Source organism: Physeter macrocephalus, chromosome 8 (assembly GCF_002837175.3).
Source record: "Physeter macrocephalus isolate SW-GA chromosome 8, ASM283717v5, whole genome shotgun sequence".
NCBI lineage: Eukaryota > Metazoa > Chordata > Mammalia > Artiodactyla > Physeteridae > Physeter > Physeter macrocephalus.
This window is the reverse complement of record NC_041221.1, coordinates 5,275,735-5,302,999: the sequence shown is the minus strand read 5'-3', so window position 1 is coordinate 5,302,999 and position 27,265 is coordinate 5,275,735. Positions and strand designations below refer to the sequence as shown.

At 47.6% G+C, this 27,265-nt stretch overlaps 2 protein-coding genes and 1 long non-coding RNA gene across 4 annotated transcripts in view; 1 reads left to right on the top strand and 2 right to left on the bottom strand.

The window, feature by feature from the left end:
- Positions 1-3,125: 3,125 nt before the first annotated feature.
- SMIM11 (small integral membrane protein 11) lies at positions 3,126-13,421 on the bottom strand. Of its 2 annotated transcripts, XM_007112252.3 has the most exons (5): positions 13,316-13,421; positions 10,413-10,495; positions 9,676-9,778; positions 5,334-5,511; positions 3,126-3,282 (listed from the first exon to the last, which is right to left on the bottom strand). In XM_007112252.3, the coding sequence occupies exons 3-4, from the start codon at positions 9,685-9,687 to the stop codon at positions 5,347-5,349; spliced, it is 177 nt and encodes a 58-aa protein (XP_007112314.1). In that variant the 5' UTR covers positions 9,688-9,778; positions 10,413-10,495; positions 13,316-13,421; the 3' UTR covers positions 3,126-3,282; positions 5,334-5,346. The 2 variants fall into 2 exon arrangements, with proteins under 2 accessions (XP_007112314.1, XP_028348432.1); XM_028492631.2 differs by lacking the exons at positions 3,126-3,282; positions 5,334-5,511; positions 13,316-13,421 and adding an exon at positions 10,663-10,756 and having other exon boundaries at positions 9,679-9,778.
- On the top strand, positions 10,847-17,719 carry LOC102984874 (uncharacterized). Its single transcript, XR_448080.4, has 4 exons — positions 10,847-12,745; positions 15,833-15,943; positions 16,734-16,900; positions 17,586-17,719. It is a non-coding gene; the product is annotated as an uncharacterized lncRNA (long non-coding RNA).
- Positions 17,440-27,265, bottom strand: part of KCNE2 (potassium voltage-gated channel subfamily E regulatory subunit 2) — a 39,940-nt gene continuing 30,114 nt past the window's right edge. The window contains exon 2 of the mRNA XM_028492630.2: positions 17,440-18,117. Coding sequence (XP_028348431.1) covers positions 17,734-18,105 — 372 coding nt within the window. The 5' untranslated portion in view covers positions 18,106-18,117 and the 3' untranslated portion in view covers positions 17,440-17,733. The remainder of the gene's footprint in view (positions 18,118-27,265) is intronic.

The window sequence follows — 27,265 nt, the reverse complement described above, 5'->3', positions numbered from 1 at the left end:
CAACGGGAGAGGCCGCAACGGTGAGAGGCCCGCGTACCGCAAAAAAAAAAAAAAAAAAAAAAAGCACCCAGCCTCAATCCTCTTTTCCCTCCAGACTCTCCGTCCATCACCCGTGGCTTCCCTCCGACAAGGACGAGAACTGTGGCATCTCAGCACAGCCGGGGTCCTCAAGTCGGCAGAGTCGCAGTTCTGCGCATGCGCAGGCCCGGCCCCTGCAGGAGGCTGGGAAGGCTGCATCCAGGAAGGTGTGCTTCCCTGAGATGAGAATTTGGAGACAGACGGGCAAGAGGTGACCTTTTTTCAAACACCCCAGATTTTTTGTTTGAAATATTCAGTTCCTGAAATATATTATGTACGTCTCTGCCTCGTTAAGCAAAGTATATAAAGACAGTTTCACCTTTCCTTAATGACTAGAATCATCATCATGAACAAGGCATAATGGGTGGCGTTCCTGGTGTGGGCTTGGCGATCGTACAGACGAGTTCTCAGGCCTGGTCTGCCGCTCAAAGACCGTCTCTCTTGCTCTGAGGTATTTCTGCCGCCAACAGCCTTTCTTCATATCTGATTCTAGTATGTTGTAAGCTCGAAAACCAAACACGTGTTAGGAACCCGTCTAATAAGATAAAATATGATCTGTGTGAGGGATCCTGGGGCTCTCTTGCGCGTGGAGGACGTAGATTCCAGTTTGCATTCTTGGAAACATCTTTCAGCTGCCCAGGGACGGTGGTCTTATGGAATCGTTCTCAGTTGTGGTCCCGAGAGAGGCTGGGTAGGTGCAGTCAGATGGGGTCCTGGGTGTGGGCTTTACCAATCACTCCATCCACGCACGTGTTCATGCATCCAATCCCTTATTTAAAGTCAAGCTACAAATCTACTGACTTCATGTACACAGGGTTGGAATAGTATCAACAACTCCAGCTACAGTAAGTCCCCTACATACAAACCTTCAAGTTTCAAACTTTCAAAGACGCAAACATGCATCTAGTTCCAGCAAGGAACCAGAACCTGAGCCATCAACGTCAGGCGTGAGTGACATCGCAGCCTGCCCTCCGTCTCCTATTGCTGACGACCCTTCAGCTCTACCGTCTGCCCCCTCCTCTCCCTCCTCAGTCAGTAACTCTTCTTGCCTGTGCACTCGATGCCAGCCCCTGCATGCCAGCTGTTGGACTGTACTACTGTACTTTTCAAGGTACTGTACTGTAAGATTTAAAATGTTTTCGTGTTTGTTTTTTATGTATTATTTGCGCGAAAAGTATTGTAAACCTATTACAATACAGTACTAGAGAGCCGACTGTGTTAGTTGGGTACCTAGGCTAAACTTTGTTGGACGTACACACAAAACTGAACTTACGAACGCACTCTCAGAACAGAACTCGTTCGTATGTAGGGGACTTACTATAGTGATTATCTCCCCCTAGTGGAAGAAGAGCGTATCAGAAAGGTTAACTTGAACACCAAAACACCGTTTACGGAAAACCTGTGGGCGTGGTCTATTCCTATCCTTAGATGATCTGCTACCGAATTTTCCAAGAAGACAGCCAGATGTTCCACCAATTCCAAAACTGAGCTCTAAATCCCAAAGCCTAGAAACACACCTGTGTTTAAAATAAACGTGAACATCTACTAGGTGGGCACAGAGTCTCCGTGAAAAGCCAAGGCCACACCTCATCCCCTGCCCTTGGATTTATGAGGCACATAGGTGTAAGTACATATGAGGAAAGGGTGCCCAGAGGTAGTGGGTGTGATGCCAGGTGTGCTGGGAGCCCATGATGCCCTCATTCTGCAGAGAGGTGAGGAAGCAGAGGCCGACGCCCTAGCGCAGGAGCCTAGAGCAGGGTGGGTGGGTCACCCGCCAGGCTGCAGAGTCCACCCTGACAAAGGCAGGAGGCTAGGCCATGGCCCAGGGTCAGTTCTGGACCCTACGTGAGCAGGTCAGGGAAGCGAGGGTGCCAGGCTGCAGAGATCCCAGGGCCTCTCACCTCTGCTCTGGTCATCTGTTCCTGCTGCACGAGACCCAGGCCACAGCGAGGCTCCCAGGCAAAGGCCAGAGCAGCATCCTGCAGGGAGGCTGAGGTGCGAGCGTGAGGGAAAGTCCCCTTCTACTTTGGGATTTGTAGCTTGTAGAGTCAAAGTCGCCTGTATTTAAAACTTGGATTCTGTGTAAATTCTGTTTTCTAAATTGTGATTAGGAGCAGCCAGCAATCACAGTAAAACTTAAGAAAAATATAATTCCCTTTATTCCTCATGCTTTTAAACTTCCAAGTTCTGCCAACCTGGGCCAGGATGGCGTGGGGCGGGGGTGAGGTAGGGGGAGTATCTACTAACATGGCTTCGCGCAGATTTTCCACGTGGCTGCCTGCCACGAGTCCAAACATCCCACCATATTTGTGGCTTTGGTTACTGTTGCCTCATTCCCCATCCTCTGTGGTATCTTGAGAGAAGTGAAAACACAGGACCCTTTTGATAGAGACCTCAATCGGTTAAGGGCTGAGTTAAAAGACTTATGGACCCCACTCCTCTCAAATCTTAAAGTCCCCTGGGCATGTCCCGCCCTTCGTCTCATATCAGCAAATCGGAGCGAGCAAACTGGTGGGGAGAGAACAAAGCACACCTGGGCTCCTCTTTCTCCTCACAAACAGAGGCAATTCCTCCTAGACTTGGTACCCACCGGGGCAGGAGGGTCTCATCCTGTACTCCTCCCTGCAAGGACCTCGCGGGTCAGCAGAGGCACGATGCTCCTGGAGCAGCGAACAGCTCCTCCCCCCCGGACAGTGAAAACACAAGAAAGAGCCGCAGTGCTCGGAGGAGAGAAAGAGGAGGAAAGGAGCACAGGCACGAGGGCAGCAGGTTAGAGGGCTGGAGGGGTGGGTGAGGGAGAGCAGGCTGGTGCGACAGCTACGGCCCGGCCCGGTCGTCTGTGGAGGTGCACCTGTGAGCTGGTACCCACGGCTAGGAGATGCTGGAAATGCAAAATTCCCTCCTCTCACTACACAGAGGGGGGTGTGTGTGTGTGTGTGTGTGAGAGAGAGAGAGAGAGAGAGGGAGGGAGAAGCAGAGAGAGACATACACATACTTTGGCTTATTCCAAAGACCAGAGACACCCTTTTTACAAAGGTATTTTATTTTAGTAAACAAAATACTGGTTCTTTTAAAAGCACAGAAAAATTCACATCATTTTAAGCCAGACTATAGGCTGGGAGTTTATCTTCTGACATACCATTCAATAATTAAATCTTTCATCTCAGCCGGAGTCCACTCAAGCTGACAGTTAAATTACAAAATCTAGAAAGGAAGACCAAAGGGAGAAGTGTGAAATGTCTCACAGAGTAATAGTGCTTTACTTGCTCAGCATTAATCTTTATGTTCAGCCATTTACACTCAAACAGAAACCACTGAAGCTTATCTATTAAGGAATGACTTTTTAGTATCACAATGTCCTTTCACCTAAAAATCCCTTTTGTTTCAAACAGGGCTCCAGGCCAAGCTTTGATAAGCTGCCAGCCTAGGACGGGAAACAGACTCCCCTGGTCGGTTCTAGGCTCAGCTGGACAAGCGATCCATCCCTACTTCACTGAGGGGCCTCCACTGAAGTCTGTGGGAAGGAAGAAGCGTTTATGACCTCACACCCCATCTTTGCGGTGAACACACAAAATGATGGCTCTCTGGATTAGAAATCCAATCAGCATTTCACTGGAAACTGCCTTCCCGCACCTTTTTCAATTCTGAAGTGCTCTCTTTCCCCACTCTAGCGCCTACTCATGATTTCAGTCACTAAAACATCTCTTTTTTTTTAAAAAAAAGGCAAGATTTCATAACAATAACTTCTTTTGCCTGGCACTGCGTACAGCTCACTTAAGGACCAGTGAGAGGACAGTCTCCTCCCGAGGGCTTCCCGCAGCTCCCTCCCTGAATTCGGCATTCAGGACCAGGGCACAGTGCAGCCGGGAGTGACACACTGGGGTTGAACTTTGGACCTGGCTTCAGTTCTGGTTCTGCTCTTCACCATGTAGAGTGGGGGCCATTTTTCAATCTGAGTGGGCCACACAGGGCCGTCGGGAGTGGTCAGTAACATCGCTGTATGTGAAACGCTCAGCAAAATGCTAGCCCACAACAATCATTCAATACGTTATTACAATTATTACTCATAAGTATGCTTTTTAGCCTCGACAAGTCTACAAGTACTGTAAGGGGATTCACGTCTACAGAAGCCTGTCTCAGAGTGGACAGAGGTTTTGGAGGTCACCGAGCCAGTGGTTCCTACAGCGACCTGTGGCTGAGAAGACAGCGTAAGAATCACCTAAAACGTTTTCAAAAGAACAGATGCCAGACCCAACCACAGGCTGAATGGAATCTCTCTGAGGCTGGACCCTGAGAATCTGCATTTTAACAAGCACCCCAGGCAAATCCTGATCATTAGCCAAGTTTGGAAACCACTGACCTAGAATTCCCTGCTACCATATTTGAATCCTCTAATTTTTAGAGGAAAGCACAGAACTCAACGTGAGAAGCGATGCAACTGGATGACCACAACAGAATTAAGGAAACCGCTAACTGTCCTAAGTCCGACCTGCAAGGGGGTGTCTAATAACCTCCTGGTGCCTTAACTCAACAAACAGATTCTGGGCACCCCCCGTGCCCCGGGACAGGCACTGGGCTTCAGCAATGAGGAAGACCTTGTGCCCAGAGAGACGGTCGTCGGGAAGGCCCTCTGGCCAGGGGACCAACCAGCAAAGGCCAAGGGGCATGAATGTCTATCGTGGTCAAGGAACGGCCTGCAGGAGCACAGGGAGAGGCAGCCAAGGGGGCAAACGTGACCGGGGTGAGGATACACTGGGAAGGGATTTATGTGCCATACCTAGGAGGCATTATCCTGAGGTTAGCAGGGCTTCTTAATCCTAGGTACAGGCAGGGGTCTTAAATGACCTGTGACCCCACTTCCTCCCCACCCCTGTCTGCAATTTTATGTACAACTTAGGTGCTTCTAGTATGTGAGCTTCTGCAGGGAGAAGGTCCACAACCGTCATGAAATTCTCAAGAGTCCTCTGACCCAAATCCTGTTGAGCACAATAGCTCCCAACGGGGGGGAACCAGTGCAGGCCGAGAGCAGAGGCGTGGACTAACCCCACGTGCCCTGCGGCTCACGAGCAGACGGGGCTCGAGGGTCAGCACCGGCACCCCGCACCTCATACACAGCTGTCCTGTGACAGGTGGGGCTCCGCGCTCACCCACAGCCTTCAGACCGACCGAGGGATCCGGAATTCTCTGAACGACCACGTCCAAGGACAGGCCCGCCCTAACCCACCGTGCAGTCTGCATTTGCAAAGTCCCAGTACCTTTGATTTCCCGTTAGTTATCCTTCCTCTCTGACTGCTTCTTCTTTTCAGCTTCCGGTTTTTGCTGTTTTGCTTCCAATTTTTTCCTTTGGTATACTTTGGCTCCGGCAAATGCCAGGCAGAGAATTAATGTTTTCGCTGCCAAGATATACAGCAGCAGGGGCACGTGTTCAAGAACCTTAAAGAGGAAAGAAACTATCCTAGATGATCTATCATTGATAAGGAAGGTTTCTTTCATGCTCCTTCCTTCAACACACATTTCCTGTGCACCTGTTGAGCACCAGGCACTACGCTAGATGCTCGAGCTTCCCTGATGTAGGAGAGACGAGGTCCCTGTCCCCGTGTCACTGACAGTCTAGTTTCAGGTGCCCTTCGTCACTCCCTTGTTGCTGGCTTCACGGAGAGGACCGCCAGTGGCCTGCAGATGTCATAACTCTGCTCCCTCACCACCTGGGGCCCTGCGTCTGAGGCAGCAGCTCGGTCCAGTGCGAGGAGCCGGAGCCAGGGGATTGGTCCCAGCCCAGCTCTGCCACTGACTGACCCACCGACAGACCGTGCGGCCTGGGTCAGTCACGTGACTTTCCTGAGCTGCTGCCTCTTCACCTGCAAAGGGAGGTTGGACCAAAACTTCCTTCTGAATTCTCCACCCTTACAGGATGCTATGATTTTCTCTTGGTTCCAGCTACTCATTAGCACTGGTGTTTGAAGATAAAATAAATATATAAATAAAATACAATAAAACGTAAAACATTAAAACTTAGCTCCTTGTTTATCGTTCCTATAATTTCCTGTCGGAGGGAAGTTTTAACCCATTGGCTAGAAGGAAGTCTGGGGAATGACTAGGGATTGGAATTACTCACTTTTTGCACCAGCAGGCTTTATTATGAAATTCTGTATATCACAAGTATCTCAAGGCAAATGCTATACTAGTCTTGTAAACATGATTAGTATGACCTGAGTGATAATTATGAGCTTTCTGTGTGATTAAAAATGCCTTCCCAAATAAAGTGAAAAGGTATGCCTTCGTTGAGAGATCATTATTCTAGAGGACTAGGTAGGATTTAGTCCAATGAAACCATTAGGTTAAATGCCAAACATCACTTATTATACGCAGCACCAGTATAATGAGACTCTGCGATGGACAGTACATTAGTCCCTCCCTCCTATGGTTTAACTAAAGCTCATCTGAAACTAGTTGGTGAAACCTTTAGCTGAGAACAGTATGCTCGCAGACGTGGAGGGCTAGAAAGGATTTTAAAGACGGCTTGGTCTACACCTTGTCATACCAACGAGGAAAGTAAAGCTCAGGGCAGTTGACAGGCCCATCCACGTTACACGGCTAATTCATGAAGAGAACATTCCAACCCCTACGCCAGTTGTCTTTCCACTGATGCTTGATTTTAATGTAGTGGAATTAATGAAATCAACAAATTATGCCCCAAGAACACTCTGAGTAACTAGATAATGGTTTTCAACCACAAAATCATTTTAAGGTAAAGAATAAGCACAACATATGCACTTCAGAACGCTCACTCTGGCAACAGTATAAAAGACTAAAAATGTTACAAAAGTGAAACCTTTTATCCTGACAAGTAGAAGCAGCTTAGAATACTGATTTGGTGTCCAGGTCTTTCCTGCCTCAGACCTACGGCTAATCTCCCCGACCTCCCCCCAGTAACCCTCTAACTCATCTACTTTCTTGAAGGTTCGCATTTTCGGGATGAGGATCGGCTCTATGTTTATAAGCCAGCTGAGAAAGAAAAGATTGCTAAATTGTACCTCCCTGGAGGCAAAGATCACCAGTTTGGAGATATAAACTTCTTTTTACGTCCACTAGGACTTCCCAGGCTAACGGAACCCTGGCTTACTCTGGCAAAAGTTACCCTCTTCCAATTCTCTCAGTCTCTATGGATGAGCCTCTGGAGTCCTGTTAGAACCGAGTCCCCATCACAGCCCATGGCTCCCGTGACCTAAACCCAAAACTTAGCTGTGGCAGTTATAGGAATGTACGTCACTGCAGCCAGAAGTTAGAAACCCCCTGAAACGGAAACACATCAACAAATGGACCCAGGTAAGTGGTTTCAGTATTTACTTTCTTTTTAAAGGCTGTGGAGAGAAGGTAACAAGAGGCAGAAGTTTTGGGACTGAGAAGGGGCAGGGCAGCGGCAGTGGAGGTCAAGGACACCACAAGGGCTAAAGCGAAAGGTTTCAGGGCCCCTGTTCCTGCAACGCTCTTGGACAGTTCTGCTAAATCTTCAGTCGTGTTAAACCTCCTCCTCTGATTTCCTTCTAACAAACCCCTCACGTTAACTCCCCAAACCTGCAAATCTTCAAGGAAGTACACGAGTAAAATATAGTTGGGTGGATTAGATCTATAACAATTTTTTAAACAAAATCCCAATACCTGTGTCATGAGAATGACTGACTCTTTAAACACACTCTGTTGCTAAGGTTCTAATACACAGGTAGGGCTGACGGCTGCTGATGGCCACAGGCCGACCGAGCTAGAAAGGGAAGCACAGGCTTCACCGGGGGCTCCACAATCCTTCAACCTCCTGCGGGGTCACCGCAGTCAGGGCAGGAGAGGCCATTCCTTTCTGACACTACGTGGAAGGGCGTCCCCTTTAAACATGAAGCTGCTCCCTGGTAGCCCTGGAGCTGTGTGTCTGCCCGAAGGTGGGAAGGTACGGGCAGATTTTGCTCCTGACACAGGAGAGGACTCCCTTCGTGACAGGCAGGATTGGGCTGGGTGGTCAAGTGGGTCGATGTCACCCCACAATTGAAAAGAAAACGTTCTCTGCCTAGAGTGCCTCACGGGTACACGTCAGAATCGCCCGGGAACCCGCCAACCCCAGGCCTACGCGATCAGAAACTCCGGGCGTGGGGCCGCAATCCATATTTTATCTAGTCCTCAAGTTGGCCGTGCTACACGCTGCGGCCTCGCAGCACCAGGCACGCGGTCTGACCCTCGCTGGCTGACGTGGCCTCTGGTACCAGCTACCGCCTGTGGTCAGGCTCTGCGGAGGCTAAGCCTTCCCTACGTCTCATCCCACACTGCTCCCTGCTTCCCCTACCCCACACCCTCTTACTGCCTTGTCTTTCCTTCCCAGCCTTTCTACCGGCAGCTCTGGAACCCCAACACAGGCGAAACAAAGGCTCCCGCGTCTCCACGCCCTGCACAGAACGCTCCCTCTGCCTGCTGAATCTCAACCAGGCTCTTCCTGAAGAACAGTCCCCAGAGCCCTCCCGCGGGCCCCCCAGCCCCACGGGGCTGCGGAAGGAGGGGGGTCTGTACTCTCCCGCCCCCCGGATCCTGCTTCCAGACCTTTCCACCTCTTGCGACGAAAGCCAGTGGCTATTCTGAACAGGGAAATGCTTATTATGATAATTGAAAAAATACATACAACGAGAGCCTAAGTTTGAAAATACACACGTTACACATATATGTGGAAGAAGCACGGGAAGAAAATACACCACAATTGTTAATAGTAGCCATCTCTGGATAGTGAGACGATACATGATTTTGATTTGATTTGATACTTTTCAAAGCATCTACTTTCGTGACCGCTCTCTTAGCCAACCTCCAACCTGCCCCACTCCATCTGCTTCCGGGAGGCAACGTGACACTGCCCTTCCCTCTCTAAGACCTGCTGACTATCGCCCACAGCCCTCTGAACGCGTGCGGCTAACAGGAAACTCTCTGCTTGCCCTTGAATTTCTGCTCCCACCAGCTGCATCTAAGGTTTTACAGGGGTCAGTTGTGTTTATTCCGCAGCCAGTTTACTTAAGGAGCACTTGATGTTATACTAGATAATTTATTTAAACCCGAGACTCATGAACCATGACTATGTAAAGGAAAGGCTGTTTCCATGAAAACGAAGTTGCGTGCTTTGAAAGACTCGATTTGAACTGGACAAAAATGATACTGTTGGCAACACAGATGGCAAAGGTTAGGGAAGAAGAGCGTAAAAATCAGGAAAGATTTTGCATGCAGATTGCTTCATCAGATCTCACTCATCCACTTTAAAGAAACCCAGAGTGTGAAATTATAGGTGAAACTTCAAAGGCGTGGTTTTTGCCAGGAAAGTGAGGCAGATCGGAGGGCAGTCGACGTCCTCTCAAAGAAGAGGCCTAGCCTTCCTCCAAAAGTCTGGCGAATAAACGTACATTTATCTGTTTTCATTTAAAATATTACGTATTGTTATGATTCCTGCTTTAATCTACTTTTTTTTCTTCTTTTCTTTCTTCTTAATCGACCCGTCCCTACAGAACTACTATTCTGAATTTTTACAATCAGGAGAAAGAAAAACCCCAAGCCATAAATGTTTAACGGTATTCTTACCTTCCAGTTCATGCTGGGCCAACTGGGAGTTCCCTCCGGGTCAGTGCGGGCCACGCCACTCAGACGAGGAGGAGAGGGGGCCGGAGCGGCAGGTCTCACCGTTCTAGTGGGGAAGAGAAGAAACAGGTCAGTGTGGGTTTTCTAGAGCAGACCACCTTAGGAAGCCTTCTCTCTGATGGAGAGAAGGCCCATGAACAAAGAGCTCTGCAGAGAGGAGGGTAAGCGTCCCCAGCAAGGTGACCAGAGCCTGGTGGAAAGCAGACGGCCCGGGTGAGGGTCGAGACAGCCTCGGCTCTTAGTGAACAGAAAGGTCTCCTTGGCTGCTCTTCACCGGGGAAGGGAGCACAGCCAAGCAGAGGTGGTGGCACTGCTCCTGAGGGGACGTATGTTCCCACTCCATTCAACTGTGGACGTAAGAGCCCAGGTCCAGAATCTGTTCCCCCACCCACCCCCTGCCTTGAACGAGAGCGGGTCTGTGGATGAGTGTCATTTTCTTTCTCAGGTCCTCTGAGTGTTAATTCAGGTAATCTTGGTTTTTTAAAATATCTGGAGGGAAGGGAATAAGTGATAGGGGAAAAAAATATCCTGAGGAAGCCATTCAAATCTAGAATTCCCTCTAAGACGTGAGGGAGACCTAGGGGAAGGTGAGGCAGGAAGTGACCAGGCAGGGACATGGCTGGAGCACAGGATTTGCTCTGAGGCCTCCTACGTCACTATTTTTAGAATACGACACATACCCCAAGAGTCAGAAGACTTGAGCTCCGGATGAAGAGCCTACACACTCTGGTAAGTGACTTCCCTCTGGGGGCCTCCGTCCCATCTGCAAATAAAGATGGGGGTGTCAACTAGATGGGCTCTGGGGCCCTTACTTTTTTTTTGCAGTTCGGCGACGTTCAGCAAAACAGTCACAGCTTCGCTTTACCGTGCCCGGCTGTGCACCTGTTAACTCAGCTAGTCGTCAAGCCAGCCCCATGAGGTGCAGTTTACCGTCCACACTTTGCAGAGGAGGAAACAAAGTTTCTGTGACACGTCCAGAGTCACGGTGGGGACTGAGATTCGAACTCATCCAGCGCGGCTCCAGAGTCTTATCCTAATGCAGACAGAGAGCTTTGCCGTCAAAAAATCATGGGGATGCTCCTCTTTAAATGTACTTACAATTGGAATCAAGAAAGCAGAAAATTTCACAGGCCCTTAGAATGGGGCTAATGAGATAAACTTCAGGGAAGATGGTTTTTAAAACTTGCACTTACAAAAACATCTAAATAGAAAGAGTTCAGACCTCATTTCCTCAAGGTCATAGTATCTTGAAAACAAGCTGGCAGTTGGCACAAGAGAGCCAAGTTTTCCCCGTGACTTTTTCAAAGTCAGATAAGCTAACAACAGGAATTTACACCATAAATCTGTTTAAATGCGATGAACCGTGACTGAAGGTGCTCATTACCTTCAAGTATCAAGGGCCTCTTTCTCTTTAAGTAGCAGCAGATTCTACCCTGCACTGGAGAAATATGTCCCTACCAGGTTATAACCTGCTGCTGGAATTTTCACTTTGCATAATCTCTAATAGTCTCAGGAATCAGCCATGTTGTAAATTAAAATGTTTAAGGTTGTGCAAATTTTATTTTTCCAACTCCTGCTTTTATTGAGTTGTCTGCAGATATAAGGAGACAGGTTTGGCCGTTCCCCACACATTTTCTGAGCCCAAATTACATACTCAGTGAACTGAAGTAGGTAAGATATTAATTCCCAAGGTCAAGGACCACGAATAGGTCCAAAAAGGTTATGGGGGAAATAAAAAGAACGCCCGGTGGTCTGGCCCTCTGGTAAACAGGTACTATGTTTACTAGCGGTGTGACCTTGGACGAGTCACTGGGCCTCTCTAAGCCTCAGCTCCCTTGTCTGTAAATTCTCCTTCAAAGATTGGATCATAAACACTATGCACCATGTTCAGCACATGAAAAGCACTGAACAAATTATCAACCATAACTGTTATGATAAATATCTCTTTCCACTAATGGACATGTCAAGCTGCAGAACATAAGCAAGTGGCATCCAGGGCAAAGTGAGACAGCAGGGTATGGTATAAAGAACCACCACTGGGCAACCAGGATAACTGGAGATCTGGACTCTTTTCTCGGTGGCACCGATGGCAAGGCACGTGACCTGGGGCAAGCTATTAGCCTCTCTAAACCAAAGTGTTATCATTTTAAAAACCAGAATCCAAAGAACAACGCTGCAACACTGGAATGCCTAAGTCACCACTCTCTTTGATATCGCAGAATCTGACTAAAAATATACTGGCAGCTGCCTCAACATCATATCTAGAGCGATAAAATTCACTCTCTTTAGGAAAGAAACATATTTAAAGTCCATCTGCAAAGCAGTGGAAGGAGCGCGTTGAGGGTGGGAGATGAGAGGGCAAATAAATCAAACTCATCCGCACCCACTGCCTCCAAATGATAACTTTTCTCCATCTCCCTTAAATTACAGGCTCTAACTCAGCCATTTTTGTAGCACCCTGCAGGACTTCAGCAAATGAGAACAACTGAGAAAGCTAAAAATATCATCAGGCTATTTGCTCTGCTGCCTTATGTACACCTGATGCAATATTAGAACCAGGAGGCAGCTGGCATCTGAGGGCTGAACTGCAAAAGCCAACAAGACAGGGACAAGTTTGAGAGGCATAAAATCTGTGAAGTGCAGGAAGTTTTAAGCTTCCCCTGGAACTATCCACCGTCTTAGCTTAAAACCCCCAATAACAATGGCTTAGGAAGAAATAGTTCTCTTTCCTTCACTGTAAAAATATCCTGATTTCTTCTTTGCCAGATTTCTCCTAAAAAGCAGAAGAGCCGGTGGCTTATTTTGATTAGGCCAATTACAGCAATATGGACAATGTGTAGTCCACAATTTTCTTCTTGGCACACCTAACACACCCAAGGGTCGGTCTGTCTCTGGGTGTCTCATTCCAGCCACTCATTAGGCTGTGTCCTTAGTCTGAACTGTCCGAAGCTGTTCTCATTCTCCGTCTCTACCGTTTTCACCCCAACCCTTCACCCAGTCATCTGAAATAGAGGTAGGTGCGGGGAGGAGAGGGTTCCAGATGAACCTTGGGTATCACTTGGTCGACCTCTGAGCCCCACGCCCGGGTCGGCCGGGTTCCCAGGGCGACGGGCTGAGCCTCGGCTCCTCCGTAGCCGGAGGGCCGGGCCAGGGTCCGCTACAGCCGCGATACCTGGGAGCAACGCCTGCCCCGCTCAGGCCCGAGGATGAGGACCAAGGGCGACCACTGCTTCCCCCTCACCCCATTCTACAGAACATTCCAGGGCATTCGCTCGCCCCAAATCTCTCTGGCAGGAACCACCTCTGGGTCCCCCCGCTCGGCCTGCGTGCCAGCCTCAACACGCCGCCCCCGGCGCCGGATCCGCAGATTTCGCGGCGCCTGGACAACCCAGCCAGGCAGGACGCTCTGCGGGGTTGTGGGGGGGACGTGACCGCTGTCAACCCCGCGGTCCCCGGGGGCCCGCTGGAGAGCGTCCTGCAGAGAAAGTGCAAAAGCGGGGCGGGCCGCCGAACTCCAGAGTGCCCCCAAAGAGCTGCCGGGTCTCGGGTGAGGATTCGGCAGACACGGACGCAATCCACTTACAACTCCAGGCCGCGGAAGATCCAGCTCGCCGCCGGCACACGAACCACGACTCCCACAATGCCGCGGGAAAACTACATATCCCAAAATGCACCGCTCCGCGCGCCGGCGCAGTGGGCTCCGGCCGCCTCGGAGGGTGCGCCGCTGCTCGCGCATGCGTTTTGGGCCGGACGGCCTTCGTGGGGCCGTGACGTGGGTCACGGGGCGGAATCGGCCTGTCCTTGGGCAGGTTCTCGTTCTGAACTTACCTGAGCTGGAAGACGGCTGTCGGAGGGCGGACGTCGCGGGGCCTCCTCCCGCTCAGCCGTCTCGCATCCCTGGACGCTCCTCGCTGTGTGCGACTGAGGGCACGTGGCTCCCCAGAAGTTTCCAAATTTAGCGTTCATGTTCTCTGCCAAAAATGCGTGTGTTTTCACTTGGGATAGCAGTAGGGTGCCCGGTACTAGGTTCCCAGATTCCTTCATTCAACAAGCGCTTAGAAAACTGGAGCGGAGTTTGAGTCCACTCAGTCTCTGCCGCACGGGAGGGCGCAAACTGGACACCCTCCCCCCTCCCCCCCAATTCAAGGATAACGAGAGGGAGGTTCACAGACTTCTTACTCCGTGCTTGGCTCGCCGTGTTTTGGTTGAGGAAACTGAGGCAAGGGGAGATGATGTGGCCGGCGCAAGACAACTTGTGAATTGGAGTGGCAAAATTAGATTTGAACCCAGGCAGTCTAACTCCGAATCCCATTGGGACATCTCGGTGGTGGTGAAGGACGAAATGTTAGGGAGTGCAGAGGAAAGGACAAACTGGAGGATTGGGGAGAGGGGTCTTAGTTCTGTCAACAAGTGAAGTTTTCCTGGAGAAAGTAACAAAGATAGCTTTGTTCTAAGCACTTTGCGGCAGTTTTCTAATTGAAGTCTCCTAACAAGCCTATAAAGGACATAATATGATTATAACCACTTCACAGATGAGGAAATGGAGACACAAACTGATTAAAGTAAATTGTCCAGGGTTTTAAACCCAGCAAGCGCCAGAGCTGGTGTCTGACTCTGGGTAATCTGGAGCTAGACTCTCTCAGGGCAGCCACTACCATAGGTTCCTTTTCAAATCGCTTCTGATCTATGCTGTAAGAAGTAAATGGGGCTCAGATCATTTGGAGCTAGTAGACCAAGCAGAAGGAACTCTAAAAGCAAACGGGGTGGAAAAGAAAACTAGCAAGTTGTTTGAACTGGAATTTTCAGTTGCCAGGTTGAAAGTGGCAAGCCTGGGTTTGGTGGAAATTGATGCTGGAGTGACAAACGGGGGCAGGTGGCAGCAACTGTATACCCAGAATGCTCGTAAACAATGGGCATTTCTCCCATTCCCCAAAAGTAGAGTTGATAGTGATAACCATCTATGTTGGCCCCATATACTTTAGTGATGATAATAAAACATACTTAATTAGGAAAACCTAGGTTTTTCCCCCTTAATTTGTTTCCTTGTGTCAAAGATAAACAATGCTGGACACCAGTTCAAGTGTTAAGGATAGACTTTATTAAGCTACTATTGCAATAGGGGAGAGAGTCCAGCATGAACTGAACTCAGCTTTGTCTTGTGCAGAGATAACTGGGCATTTTAAAAGGGGAAGGAGGGACTGGGGCGGCAGGCACTTGAGCAGAGTCAGGGAAGTGGAAATTTACAAAAAGCAGAGGGGATTGGTCAACCTGACCTGGGTTTGTTAACAGACGCTTATCTGGAAGAGAAACAAAGTTCGATCTTTATGACTGTCCGCAGTGGTGCATGTTAGAGCAACGTGCCCACAGGTTGGGGAGAGTTACTCCTTGAATGTTGGCACTTCAAAGAGAGAAGACAGTTCTGGGTGGTAAGAGATTTACACCTCAAAGGGGGAGTCAAAGGATTTATAATTGTAAGATTTCTAAAATAACTGCCCTAGGAGGGATTCAGGGGCTGATTTGCCTACCATCAGGTTTTGGCTGGCACAAAAAGTAAATTGAGTTTTCTTAGGCAAGCACTTTAAAGCGGGCTGGGGTCCCCTGAGGGACGCAACCTAGAGCTGTTAGAAGCTACGGTAGTGTTTGTTCAGATGTGGGGAGGTGGATGATATCTTTTTTGCCAAGAATGTGCAGTGTTTATAGGGCAAGAGGTCTAGTCAAGGAAGAAGGCTCAGAGGAGCCTGACCAGAGTTTGGTCAAAGAGATAGTCTTTGTCAGATGGTAGAAACCTTGGATTCCTGTCTGGATCCAGACCCAAGGCTGAGATTTTGTAGCCTGGGTTGCTGCTCTAGGCACACTGGTGAGAATGTTCCGTGTGGTACAGCATTTCTGGGTTTCTGATCTAAGGAGGGAAACCACTCTTGCCGTATCTGCTCTTGGAACGTGAATGGCTTTCTCCAAAACTGTATTTAACGCTTCTGTTAGCATAATTGCATCTTTGTTATTAGGAAACAGACCTTGTATATATCTCACTCTAAAGACACAAAGCTTGTAATCCATATAAGATGTTGAAGAAGGACTCCTGTTTTGAATTTTGTCTTAGGGCCCTGAGACTTGAGGCTCTGCTCACAATTGCTCTGCTTGGCTGAGTAGATGGGAAGCTGGAGGAAGAGAAGAGTCTAAGGGGGCGTGAAGCTTCGTGAAGCTACAGCCCGTAAGTCCGTCTTGCCATTGGCTTTCTCCTCTCAGCTATTCTCTAGACCTTAACCTGACTTAGGTGGGGCCTCTGTCCCGGCTCTAGCTTTGCCCCCTTTGTGTTGCTGTCCGTTATAACGTTGTCACATTATATCGTTTTGATGTTCACGGTCTGACTCCGCCTTGACTGAGTGAGTTCCTGTAGCTCTGGGAGTCCCGTTCATCTCTATACTCCTGGGGTCTAGGCCAGTGACCCAAGTCGATAGATATTAAATGATGCTTGATTGAATTGATGAATGAAGTCGCCTAATCTGTGGACTGGAGATTCCCGTCTACAAATGAATGGATTCTCCCCTAGAAGCTCTAGAAGAACACAGCCCAGTGAGTCCTAGTTCAGACTTCTGACCTCCAGAAGTGTAGGAGAATATATCTCTTTGTTTTAAGCTGGTACATTTGTGGTAATTTGTTACAGCAGCAGTAAGAATCTAATACAAGATTAGGAACCAGCATGGTGCTGACCTTGGGTTCCGGACCTGCTCATAACCGTCCTGAGATAACCCATGAACCCTTGGTGTCCCTGCTCTTTGAACATACACTTTCTTGTAAATTACCCCTTACAGCCATGGTTGCTTCAAGACTAACGTTGACACAACTGTTTCCATGAGCAAATAACTTCCAAAACAGGAAGCACAGAGGCTATTTTCTTAAGGAGTATGTTTTGACAGTCTTTGGCTAACTCTTGACTAGGCTTATTTATTTATTTGTTTGCTTGCTTGGTTTTTGCTGTGCCTAATTTTCTGGTATTAAAGCACCCAGACTCTCTGGACATCTGGAAAAAGAAAAAAGAATACTATGATCTCCAAGGTGTCTTCCAGCCCTGACATTCTGTGATATTGTGAACCCCAAGCTTCAAAATACTAAGCAGTTATCAGTCTAGCTCTTCAACAGACAGCAACAACTCAGCCACTTTCCGTATGTAAGTGAAAATAAGTTTCTTGACTAAGTGGAAATAAGTAATTGTAAATAGGGAAAATAAATTGAGTGAAAAGAGTTGTTTATAAAGCAGTGTTACAATGTTTTATTACTTTTTCTATAATAACAAGGACTTTTAAAAGTTTTCTGTGAAATTTTAAATGTTAATTAAAAGGTATGTTTCTGTTGCACCAAGTAGTTCTTAAAGATTCTGTTTCTCTGGTGTGGACTCTTTGCCCTTGTGAAACGTTTGTTCTGTCTTCAGACTTCCAAATAAGCTCAATGCTAGGGAAACAATACACATAAAGGAACCCCGTGGTTCTATTCATTCATCACTTCAGACTCTACATTCATGAAGTAATAAATAAATGCTCCTACCTCAATCCAGTGAGCAAGTGACAGATTTCTGAACCTCAGCTTCTGGGTAATACACCTGGGTTATTTATAAATTGATTTAGTCACAAACAAAATGTTTCATGAGGAAGAAGATTCAGTGATTTGTGAATCTCTCCTTTCTATCCCCACTGCCACTGCCCAGGCCTGTTACTTCAAATTTGGCTTTATTTTCACTATTGACATTGATCAAAATGACATTGACATTACACGGAAAGGAAAAGAGGTCTTCAGCATAAATTACTGCTCCAATGAGCAAGCATAAATCACTGAGATTGAAATGTCCCCTGTCTTAGTTGACCAGCCACCTGATCTCCGTGAAAATTCTCAACAGAGAGCGAGGAACTTCGTGTCTTCTAAGCGTGGCAACTTGGATTGGCTCCATGACACTGGCGTCTCTTCATATTTGCATATCAGACGTTGGCTGTATGCCTCTCTCGCTAATCAAGGAGACATTTTGAGCCCTGCTGCACCCGTGTTCTCGTGGATGGTGGCGCTTGATTCTCCTAGGTTCAAAATTTGACTCTTGTACTTCTCTTGCCAATCCTCCACAATGTACTGGTGGTACGGGTCATTGGAGTGTTCTTGTCTCTTGGATTTCACCGTGCTCACCAGGATGGCTACAATGATGAAAGAGAACATTCCAATCATAACCATAAGGTACAAGATGACGTAGTAGAAGTTCTCAGCATCGACTTTGGCTTGCAGGACCTCTTGCTCAGCTGTTGTGTTCCTGCGCCAATGGTCCATATAAGTAACAAAAATCTTTTTGAAGACGTATTCCAGTGTCTGTGTCAGATTGGATGGAGTAGGCATATTTCCCTCCTGCTGCAATTTAAAGAATAAAATATATGAACAAGCTTAAGAAAATGAACTCTTTCTGCATTTGGCTACCTTAAGGGATGGAGCGAGGAGCATGCAAGGGGGGGAAGTAATATTATTTCTTCTTTACCTGGCTGGTGACTGAGTGAGTGCATATTTTGTTATTCTTTAAATTTTGCTATGCACTTGATGCATTGTTTGCATTCATGCTATCTTACAATAAAAGTTTAATGGAGTACATAAAACTATATGTATTATGATCCCAATTTTACATATGTGAATAAAAATACATGCAGATGAAAATGGAAAAAAAGACTGGATAAATAAACAGTTCAAAGTGTTAATAGTGGATGGTATACTCACAGATTTTTTTCTTCCTTATATTTTTCTTCCGTTCAAAATTTTCATCAGTAATCTTGCATTCATTACTTTGTTTCTAAATAGGTCGGTCACCTCACAGTGGCTAGCACAATGCCTTGTTCATAACAGATACTCAGCAGACATCAGCTGAATGAAGCAGTGACTGATGTATGTTCTGTGTTTTCAGAGACTTATGGGTCAGAAGCTTGCAAGGGGCACTGACAGACCTTGCAATCTGCTCCATCTCCTATGTCTAGGCAGTGCTTTTTCCAAGTATACCAAAGAGATGAGTATGTGCATCCATATTTGAAAGAAGTACTTTAGGTAAGTGATACAAAGGAACAACCTGAGAGATCACTGATATTTCTCCCACTCTCTTCTCCATCCTCACTTTCACTGCTCAGCCACCAGCATCTCTCACCTGGCTGATACAATGCAATGCAATACAACCCTCCCCAAAACTACCTCCCCAGGGTCACATCTGCCCCTCTCTGCCCTGCACGGCAGGCAGTGTGCTCTTTGTAAGAGGGAAATGGGAGCACATCATTCCCCTGTTTTTCAAATGATGCAGTACCTTCCTGTTCACAAAATAAAATCCTCATTCTTTAACGGGTTTACCTGGCCTGGCCCGGCTGGCCCCTGACCACCTCCCCAGTTACCCTCCGCTCGTGGCAGCTGGTCTTCCTGGCCCACCTTCCTCCACGTCAGTAAACCTTCTCCTGCTGCAGGACATTTGCACGTTCTGTTCCCTCAACCTGGAATACTTTTCCCCTTCTCTTCCCTCTGCTACCTCCTCACCCTTTGGGGCCCAGCTTAACTGTCACTTCTGAGAAAACTCCCCCGGCCCCGCTCTCAACCCCCACCCCCATCATCACTTTTCTCCAATAGCATCTTGTTACTTTTCTTCAAAGCACTCTTCCCAGTCTGTGGTGCTTCTGTGTATGTGTCGCTGTGTGTGTGTGATGACTGGCTTAAGGTCTCACCTTTCCCACTCGACCGTGATGTCTGTGAGGGCAGGGCTCACATCGCCTCTGTCCACCTTGGTTTAGTGAATGTTGTCACTAAACCAACTAAACTGGCACACAGCAGGCACACAAGGGATGTCTGATGAGTAAATGAATGTGCCGGGAACATGCTGGCGTCGGAAGTGCAGCAATGGCGAGTACGAGAATTCTGCCTGTGGAAGCTCCGTGCGGTGGGAGAGATGCAAACGAACGACCACGCGAGGTGCGGAGAGGTGTCACAGGTGTGAACGGAGTGGGTTGGAAAGAAACTTAACAAATAGGTAAGATTTCCCCAAAGTACTCACCAAGCATATTTTCCAAGCAATGTGGCAGAGGCACGCTTTCTCCCCCTTAAAATAACACAGTTCACTGCGAAAGAGTACAGCTAAGCCGGCTTTAATCCGAGTCAAGACTTCACCACTGGCTCCTTAACCCTTCAAGAGCCCAGGTCTCCTCATTTGCGGGGAGCTCACACTTGTTTCATCCATCCCCCCCCCCCCCGCCTTCCCGTGCTCTGTAGGGCTCACCTTACAAACGTGACGGGGCAGGATCACTTCACCTCCCAGTTCTCTCACCCTCTGTTTCTGCCAACCCTTCTCCACAGCTTCATCCAATAAAGAAAACTGTGATTTTCCCAGCTTATATATCCCCCTGCTGCACCCTCTGGAGAGAATTCAGTTTCCCTCTGTGAAGCCAAATTGAAGGATGGGTAGAACATAGAGACGACTAAAAAACCAAAAACCAAACAAACAGAAAACAAACCAACAAGAATCCCAGAGGAGCTAAGTGTGCAAAAGCAAAGACTGGTGGGCGACGAGGGAAGTTTGGTCTGGTGGAAGACCCCCCAGCGACTGTGGACTAAGAGGCAACTGAGAAGGGGAAGAAGGGGACCTCTGCAGGCCAGAGAATTGGGTCCCCTTCGTGTTCTTCCTGCCAAGATGGGAAATAGTCTGCTTATTTCCGCTCATTGGACAGCGGTTCTCTGAAGCAAGGCCAGCATGCACTGCGCTACGCGAGGCCGCCTTGGAGCTGGGTTCCCCCAGAGAGGAGGGGGCATTGCGAGCTCCTCTGTGCTCTAAGCTCCTCTGCCGGCCCGCCTCCCCGTGCATCTCCTTCGTGGCTGTGCCGCTGTGCTTGGAATTGCAGTGGCGCCCCTGAGTGGAGGGAGTAAAGTCCCCGTGCTACAGGGGAAGGACAGCAGGGTCCGTCACGCTCACCGCCGAAGTCGTTCTGCGAATGCTTTCATCAAAGCAACTCTAGCTTTTCACCACCTGTGAAAACTCTGGGCCAGGGCCTGTTCCTTCAGGGCTCTGAGAGAGCACAGCGGACACAGGAGAGGCATGTTCTGAGGCTTAGCAAGACCATCCGGGACAGGGCGCCTCAAGGGAAGCCCCAGCTTTCCACGCTGGAATGTGGATGGGTGCTTTAAGTATTGAGGGGAAGGGGCAGTGGGGCCGAGGGAGAGAGGAGAGAGCACTGATCTTCTCCAGGACTTTCCCTGGGTTGCCCTTCCCCCTCCCACCCTCCCTATCCCACCCCTCTAGGTGGTCACAAAGCACCGAGCTGCTCTCCCTGTGCTATGCGGCTGCTTCCCACTAGCTATCTGTTTTACGTTTGGTAGTGTATATATGTCTATATATGTGTTAGCATACGGTATTTGTTTTTCTCTTTCTGACTTACTTCACTCTGTATGACAGACTCTAGGTCCATCCACCTCACTACAGATAGCTCAATTTCATTTCTTTTTATGGCTGAGTAACATTCCATCGTATATATGTGCCACATCTTCTTTATCCATCACACTCACACGTTTTCAAAAGATGGTTTGCTCTTATAGTTTCAGAAACCTAGGTCGGCAGTCTCCCTGTCCACAAGCTTTTCCCCGACCGCCCAGTATGGGCTGCAGATCCCTTTTCTGTGTCACTCCTGCAAACTGTCACGTTTGTTTGCTTGCTTGGTCTCAATTTTCCCATTTATTGTGTGCTATTCATGGGATGCTCAAAACCACTCTAAAATGTAAGCAAGTATCTCCATTTTACAAACGAGGAAACTGATGTTTAGAGAGAAAGTCCTTTGATTCCAAATGACATAAGCACTGAGCTGCTGGAGGGCAGAGATTGTTTTATTCAACTTCGAATCCTGGAACTGCACTGGGGTTGATGGATAGCAGACCTTTATTCCAGGTTCGGTGAATGAATGAACGCTCCTCTCCTGTGTTCTACAGAATTCAACTGGAAACTACAATAGTGATTCTTAACTTATTTGTGGGGAGGGGAGGGTCCCTAGGTTCCTTGAAAAACAAAATAAAACAATTTGACTTTATTTTTCCCCAGAAAATTGTACATATGCACATATGAAGCTCTACATTCACTTTCAGGGGACTCCTGGGGCCCCTAAAACCCAATCAAAAATCTCTGCCACGAAATGTCTTTGAGATGAAGGACTTCAGTGCCGAGATCCCCTGGAGCTGGGTTTGTTTCCAGGTGTGGGCAAGGCAGCATTCACGGGCCTGTTAGAGCTAATACTACTGATTATCTGTTCAGCTCTTCTATATAATATGGACAAAGGCCCACTGCTAAGCAGGTCAGGAGGTGCTTTCTGATAAAACTCAATCACAGAGCTGAAAAGGGCCTATGGGGATTAACTGCCTAAGTGCTGACCCCTGGCCAGGCTGAAAAAGTGGAGTCCAAGGAAGGGTCACTATTCGGACACTGTTGCATGAGGCAGGGCCGGGCAGCCCATCGTCCGCAGGCAAAACTCAAATTACGGTGCGTGAAAGCTATTTCATTGATGGACATTCTGCTAAAACCAGCAGATTAACTTTTGTGCTGCCCAGAATAACTATTTAACTGATAGACGTTGACCACATTTGGTAGAAATACTTATCCCTCCTCTAAGTGGAATACCATACTAGGCATTCACCCTTGGAATGTGAAGGCAACTATTATTTATGTTCCGTTGAGCCATTTGAAGTTGCCCTTTATAGAGGTTCAAAATGGTCAAATGTTGGCAATGTCCCACATAGTTCAAACTAATACACGTGGTTCTACATTTTCAGGCATTTTTTAATAGATGGTTCTTGCTCAGCCAAATAACAGGATGGGCCCCTGGAGATTCTTTGGGCTGGTCTGCTCCTTTGGCAGGGAGAGTAACTACAGCCCAGCGAGCTTAAATCCCCTGTCCGAGGTCACAGTGCTAAGTCTAGAAACCCAAGTCACCCAGGCTGGTGCTCAGCACCCACTCTGTCTTAGCAGAGGTCACGAAGTCCACTAACTCCCTGCTTCCGTTGCCTGCGACTGGTCAGCTCACTGGGCAAAAGAAACGAGACCAAGACCAAGGCTTGAGCCCAGGTACATCAGTTGATTGTGCCCTATCTTCAGGACACATAATGACCCCCTAATTCCAGCTGTGCCTGTCACAGATGTGCGTAATTCATGACAAGGACGATCTGACACCATGAAGAAAGTAACCCGCACTTGATCCCCAAATCCAGAGTTCTCTTTTCTAGAGAGCTTGTGGCTCACTAGCGTCCTCTGGACCTACAAAATGCAGCAGAGTCTTTCATTGTTATAACAGGAATAGAAACAGATGATTATCTGCATTTACCATGAAACGCCCATTAAAAAATAAACGCTCAAAATTTTCATCCAAAGGCGATTACTGAAGAAATGAGTACGGAAAACCCTACAAAGAGAAGATGGAGGAGGAGGAGGAAAAGAAGGAGAAGAAGGAGACAGGAAGTGTGCAAAAGAGGAAGGAGGGAAGGAGGGAGGGTGGGAGGGAGAGGGGGTGAGGGGGTGGGGAAGGGAAGGGAAGGGAGGAAAGGCCAGGTCTTGTACCAGGAAAATCATTCCTTTTATAATTTTCTGTAAAAAGAAAATAGCTTTGTTAGTTAATTCCTAAAACAATAAAGTATTTGCAATGGAAACTTGCCTGTGCTGTGCGCAGCAGTAGGGACTTCCTCGCTGCAGAATCAGGCTGTCTCGAACCTTCTCGCTGGCGCCAGGAGCTCCAAGGATGCTGCATAAACCGGGCCTGTGGGCAGCTTCAGCCTGCAGCCAGCTGAGCCCTCGCTCACCGCAGTCTGCAATCCTAGGCTTTTATGAACCCAAATATTTAATCTAATCTTAGGAGGAAAGTTAAATACTGACCGGCAGTTGGGAATTAACCTTGGTGCCGGTGGCCGTGTGCCTGCGTGGAGTCTGGCGTTGGGCACAAGTTCCCTCTTCAGGCCCAGCGATGCCAGCTCCAGCCGGGGCAGCGCCAGGGCAAAGGGAGCCGCCCAGGCTGCGACAAGTCTTAGTGGACAGCACCCTTCCCTGCAGACCTCGTGGGGAGGGAAGGCGTCCCAGACAGTGGACATGAATATGGCCATCTCTGAGTGGTTGGTGTGGGCTGAGGAGAAGGCCAGTATGATTTGCGGCAAGCACGCCTATTCTGACCACTTCCTGATGAGCCAACTTTCGTTTAATTGTCCTCTCTAGGACAACTTCCACATGACTTGTAACTACACGGTTGTCTGGTAAAATAGAAACTTGCCACAGAAAGGTGTTATATGGAGGAGATGGAAGCAAGTCTGCAAAGTATGCAAAGAGCTGACAAATTCAACGAAAAGATCCTTTTCTATCATAGTGGGAGTCCTTGGAATTGGTCAGAGTGGCACTTAGTAAAAGCTGACACCTACTGAGTACTTACCATGTGCCAGGTTCTTCTCAAACGCTTTTATTGTATCAGCATCATGTGATCACTGCCACACCCAGTGTAGAAGGTACTATGAACCTTACAGCTGAGGAATGCAGGCACAGAGAGCTCAAGAGGTCAGAATGACATAGAAGTAGAGCCAGGATTTGTGTCCGGTTCCTGAATGGCAGCTGCAGAAGTTACACACCACCAAAGTCACTTGAAGGTCACGGGGCTGGCCAGTACTCTGTAATGTACCTGTGTAAAGGAAGGCTAACTTTGCTTCATTTTGGATTTTCTCATTAAATAATGCTCTGAACAGTATGGTTTGCAGTACACTCGGTGGCAAGAGGAAGATGGCTGAGATTTAAAACTACCTACAAAGTATAGTATGGTCCAGTTGGACTGAAAAGTGCCTCCGTAGAAACAGAAGCAGGAGGTTCAAATGGCTCCCTGGGAAATTCAACCGAGGTGACTGTGCCCCCTGCTGGTGAAACAAGGAACAGAGCCCAATCTCACTCCTGAGGCAGCCCTGGCCGTTTCACGGCACGTCTTGAATTCTCCTAAGAGCAAATGTAAGAAGCATCAAAAGAGTGTGCAAGTCTACACTTTGGTAATTAGGGCAGGACTGGAAGGCGATATATCCTGGAGGCTAAGAGCTTGGCTTTGGAGGCTGACAAACCAGGTGAGCAAATTACATAGCGTTCCTGATCTGTGGATTCTTCATCTGTGAGATAGAGAGAAGAAGAGTTTCTACCTCACTGGGTTGTCATAAAAATTAGATGAGAAAAAGGACATAAAGCACTTAGTACAGACCTGGCACATAGTAAGAGAGTAAGTGCCCTACACATACTAGCTTTTGTTATTATTTTTAAGAGAAATAAACAAGGGGACATGACAGTGAGAAGCAGAGCTTGACCAGCCTTATTAAGGAAAAGAGCTTCCTAGCACCTGGTGAAGAGTAGCTCCTTAATGGTTAATTTTTACATAGCTCTTCCAGAAGCCTGATATACAATTCATATGACAGCAATCAAGTGGGGACCTGACAAAATGGTTTCAGAAGCAGAGTGTAAATGTGACCCAAGTATCTGTTACAGGCTGGAGGAGAAAGAAGGAAGGGGACAGAGCTGTCTCCTGTTTCCCCCATGGGCATCAGCCCTCTTGACCTCTGCAGAAGTTTCTCGATAGACTCACTCTGCATCGTCCCCAACAGTAAAATGCTATCTGCCCAGAAAGCGAGGCACGTAAAAGCAAATGTTCTCTTCCAAAACTAAATTGCAACCCACATCTTTACATACATCTTTACTTACCTCTGCCTACACATGGCATGTTTTTAAAATCTAGTGAGTTGAGTCTGCCTTTGGATTTAAATGGAATGTTATTCAGTCTGATATCCAGCACTTACAAAACCCAAAATTCCTTCGAAAGAGAAGAGCCTGGAAGACTTTATTTAGAATCAGGTCTGCCTTTCAAGTCACCTGCATTGTTCTTCGAGCATCTCTATGGATACAAACCAAGGGCTAACAACCCTCCTTAAGTAGAACGTAACTCTGGTATCAGATAATGGTGAACGTAGAGGGTTGGTAACTGTCTTTGGAGAGTCTCAGATCACTTAGTGCCTCTGCCTCAATACTGCTAGGAGAGATATCCTGCACAGACTCTGTCTGTTGCCCTCCTGTGATGGAAGGTGACTCTACATCCACATCCTCTTCCCTCCTCGCAGTACAGCTCCATCACAATTTAGGGTTAAATCCAACCTCAGAGTTTGCATTTCTATGATGATAGAAACATTGTTCTTTGATGACCCACGTAGTGGGCTGTAATTACATCTTTCCTACACAAATTTTTGTTTTTCTTGGAGCTGATAATTATTTCTTTTCTTTTCTCGCTGTTCTTGAACCTCTTCCTATGGCCCTCAATGGCTCAGCATCATTAGTCAGCAGGGAAATGAACTTACAACCACAGTGAGATGCCCCACATGCCTTCTAGAATGGCTAAATTTTAAAAAGACTGATGACACCAAGTGTCGGTGAGGATGTGGAGTAACTGGAACTTTCATCGTCGCTGGCGGGAATGTAAAATGGTACCACCACTTGGAAACAGTTTGGCAGTTTCCTAGTAAGTTACTGTAAGGCCCCCAACAATCCCACTTCTAGGTATTCACCCAAGAAATATGAAAAAAGTATGTCCACACGAAGACTTACACATCAATGTTTGTAGGAGTTTTATTTGTAATAGCTAAAAACTGGGAATAACCCACATATCCCTCAACAGACAAATGGGTAAATAAATTGTGGTATATCTAGACAATGGAATATTGCTCAAAAATAAAAAGGGACAAACTAATGATACATGCAACCACATGGATGAATCTCAAAAACATTATCTGAGCAAAACATGTCAGACAGAAAAGAGGTTTTACTGTGTAAGTCCATTTCTAGAAATTCCAGAAAGGGCAAAAGTAATCTACAGTGATAGAAAGTAGACCAGTTGTTTCCTGGAGCCAGGTGAGGGGAAGGTTGAATGCAAAGGATGGAGAGAGAACTTTTGGGGGTGACTGAATTGTTCTGTATCTTGATGGTGGTCTTGGTTACTTGGGTGAATGCATTTGTCAAAACTCATTGAACTGTACTCTTGAAATGGGTACATGTAATTTGATATAAACTATACCACAATAAAGCTGATATCTTAAAAATCCATATTTATAAATTTATACCTCCAGCCCAATTCTCTCCTCTAAACTTCAGTCTCAAATGTCCAAATGCTTACTGAACGTTTCCACTTACATGTTTAACTGTCATCTCAGCTTCAAAGGTCCAAACAGAATGCTTAACCCTCCCACCACATGCGCTCCTCCCACCATCACAGTAAAGGGGTCCCCACCATCCTCTCAGTTCCCTAAGCCACAAACCTAAGAATTAGCTTCGATTCCTTGCTTTTCCTAACCTCCCACATCCAGTCCATTAACAGATATTGTTGATTGGCTCCCATCAAGAAAAGCCTCTCCAGGACTTCCCTGGTGACACAATGGTTAAGAATCTGCCTACCGGGCTTCCCTGGCGGCGCAGTGGTTCAGAGTCCGCCTGCCGATGCAGGGGACACGGGTTCGT

Coding starts and splice junctions, on each gene's coding strand:
- SMIM11 (XM_028492631.2), bottom strand. CDS start 10,741: ATGAGTTCGAATCTCAGTCCCCACCGTGACTCTGGACGTGTCACAGAA. Junction 10,496..10,662: donor TCCTCTGCAAAGTGTGGACG/GTAAACTGCACC, acceptor CTTTATTTGCAG/ATGGGACGGAGGCCCCCAGA. Junction 9,779..10,412: donor CAAGTCTTCTGACTCTTGGG/GTATGTGTCGTA, acceptor CTTCCCCACTAG/AACGGTGAGACCTGCCGCTC.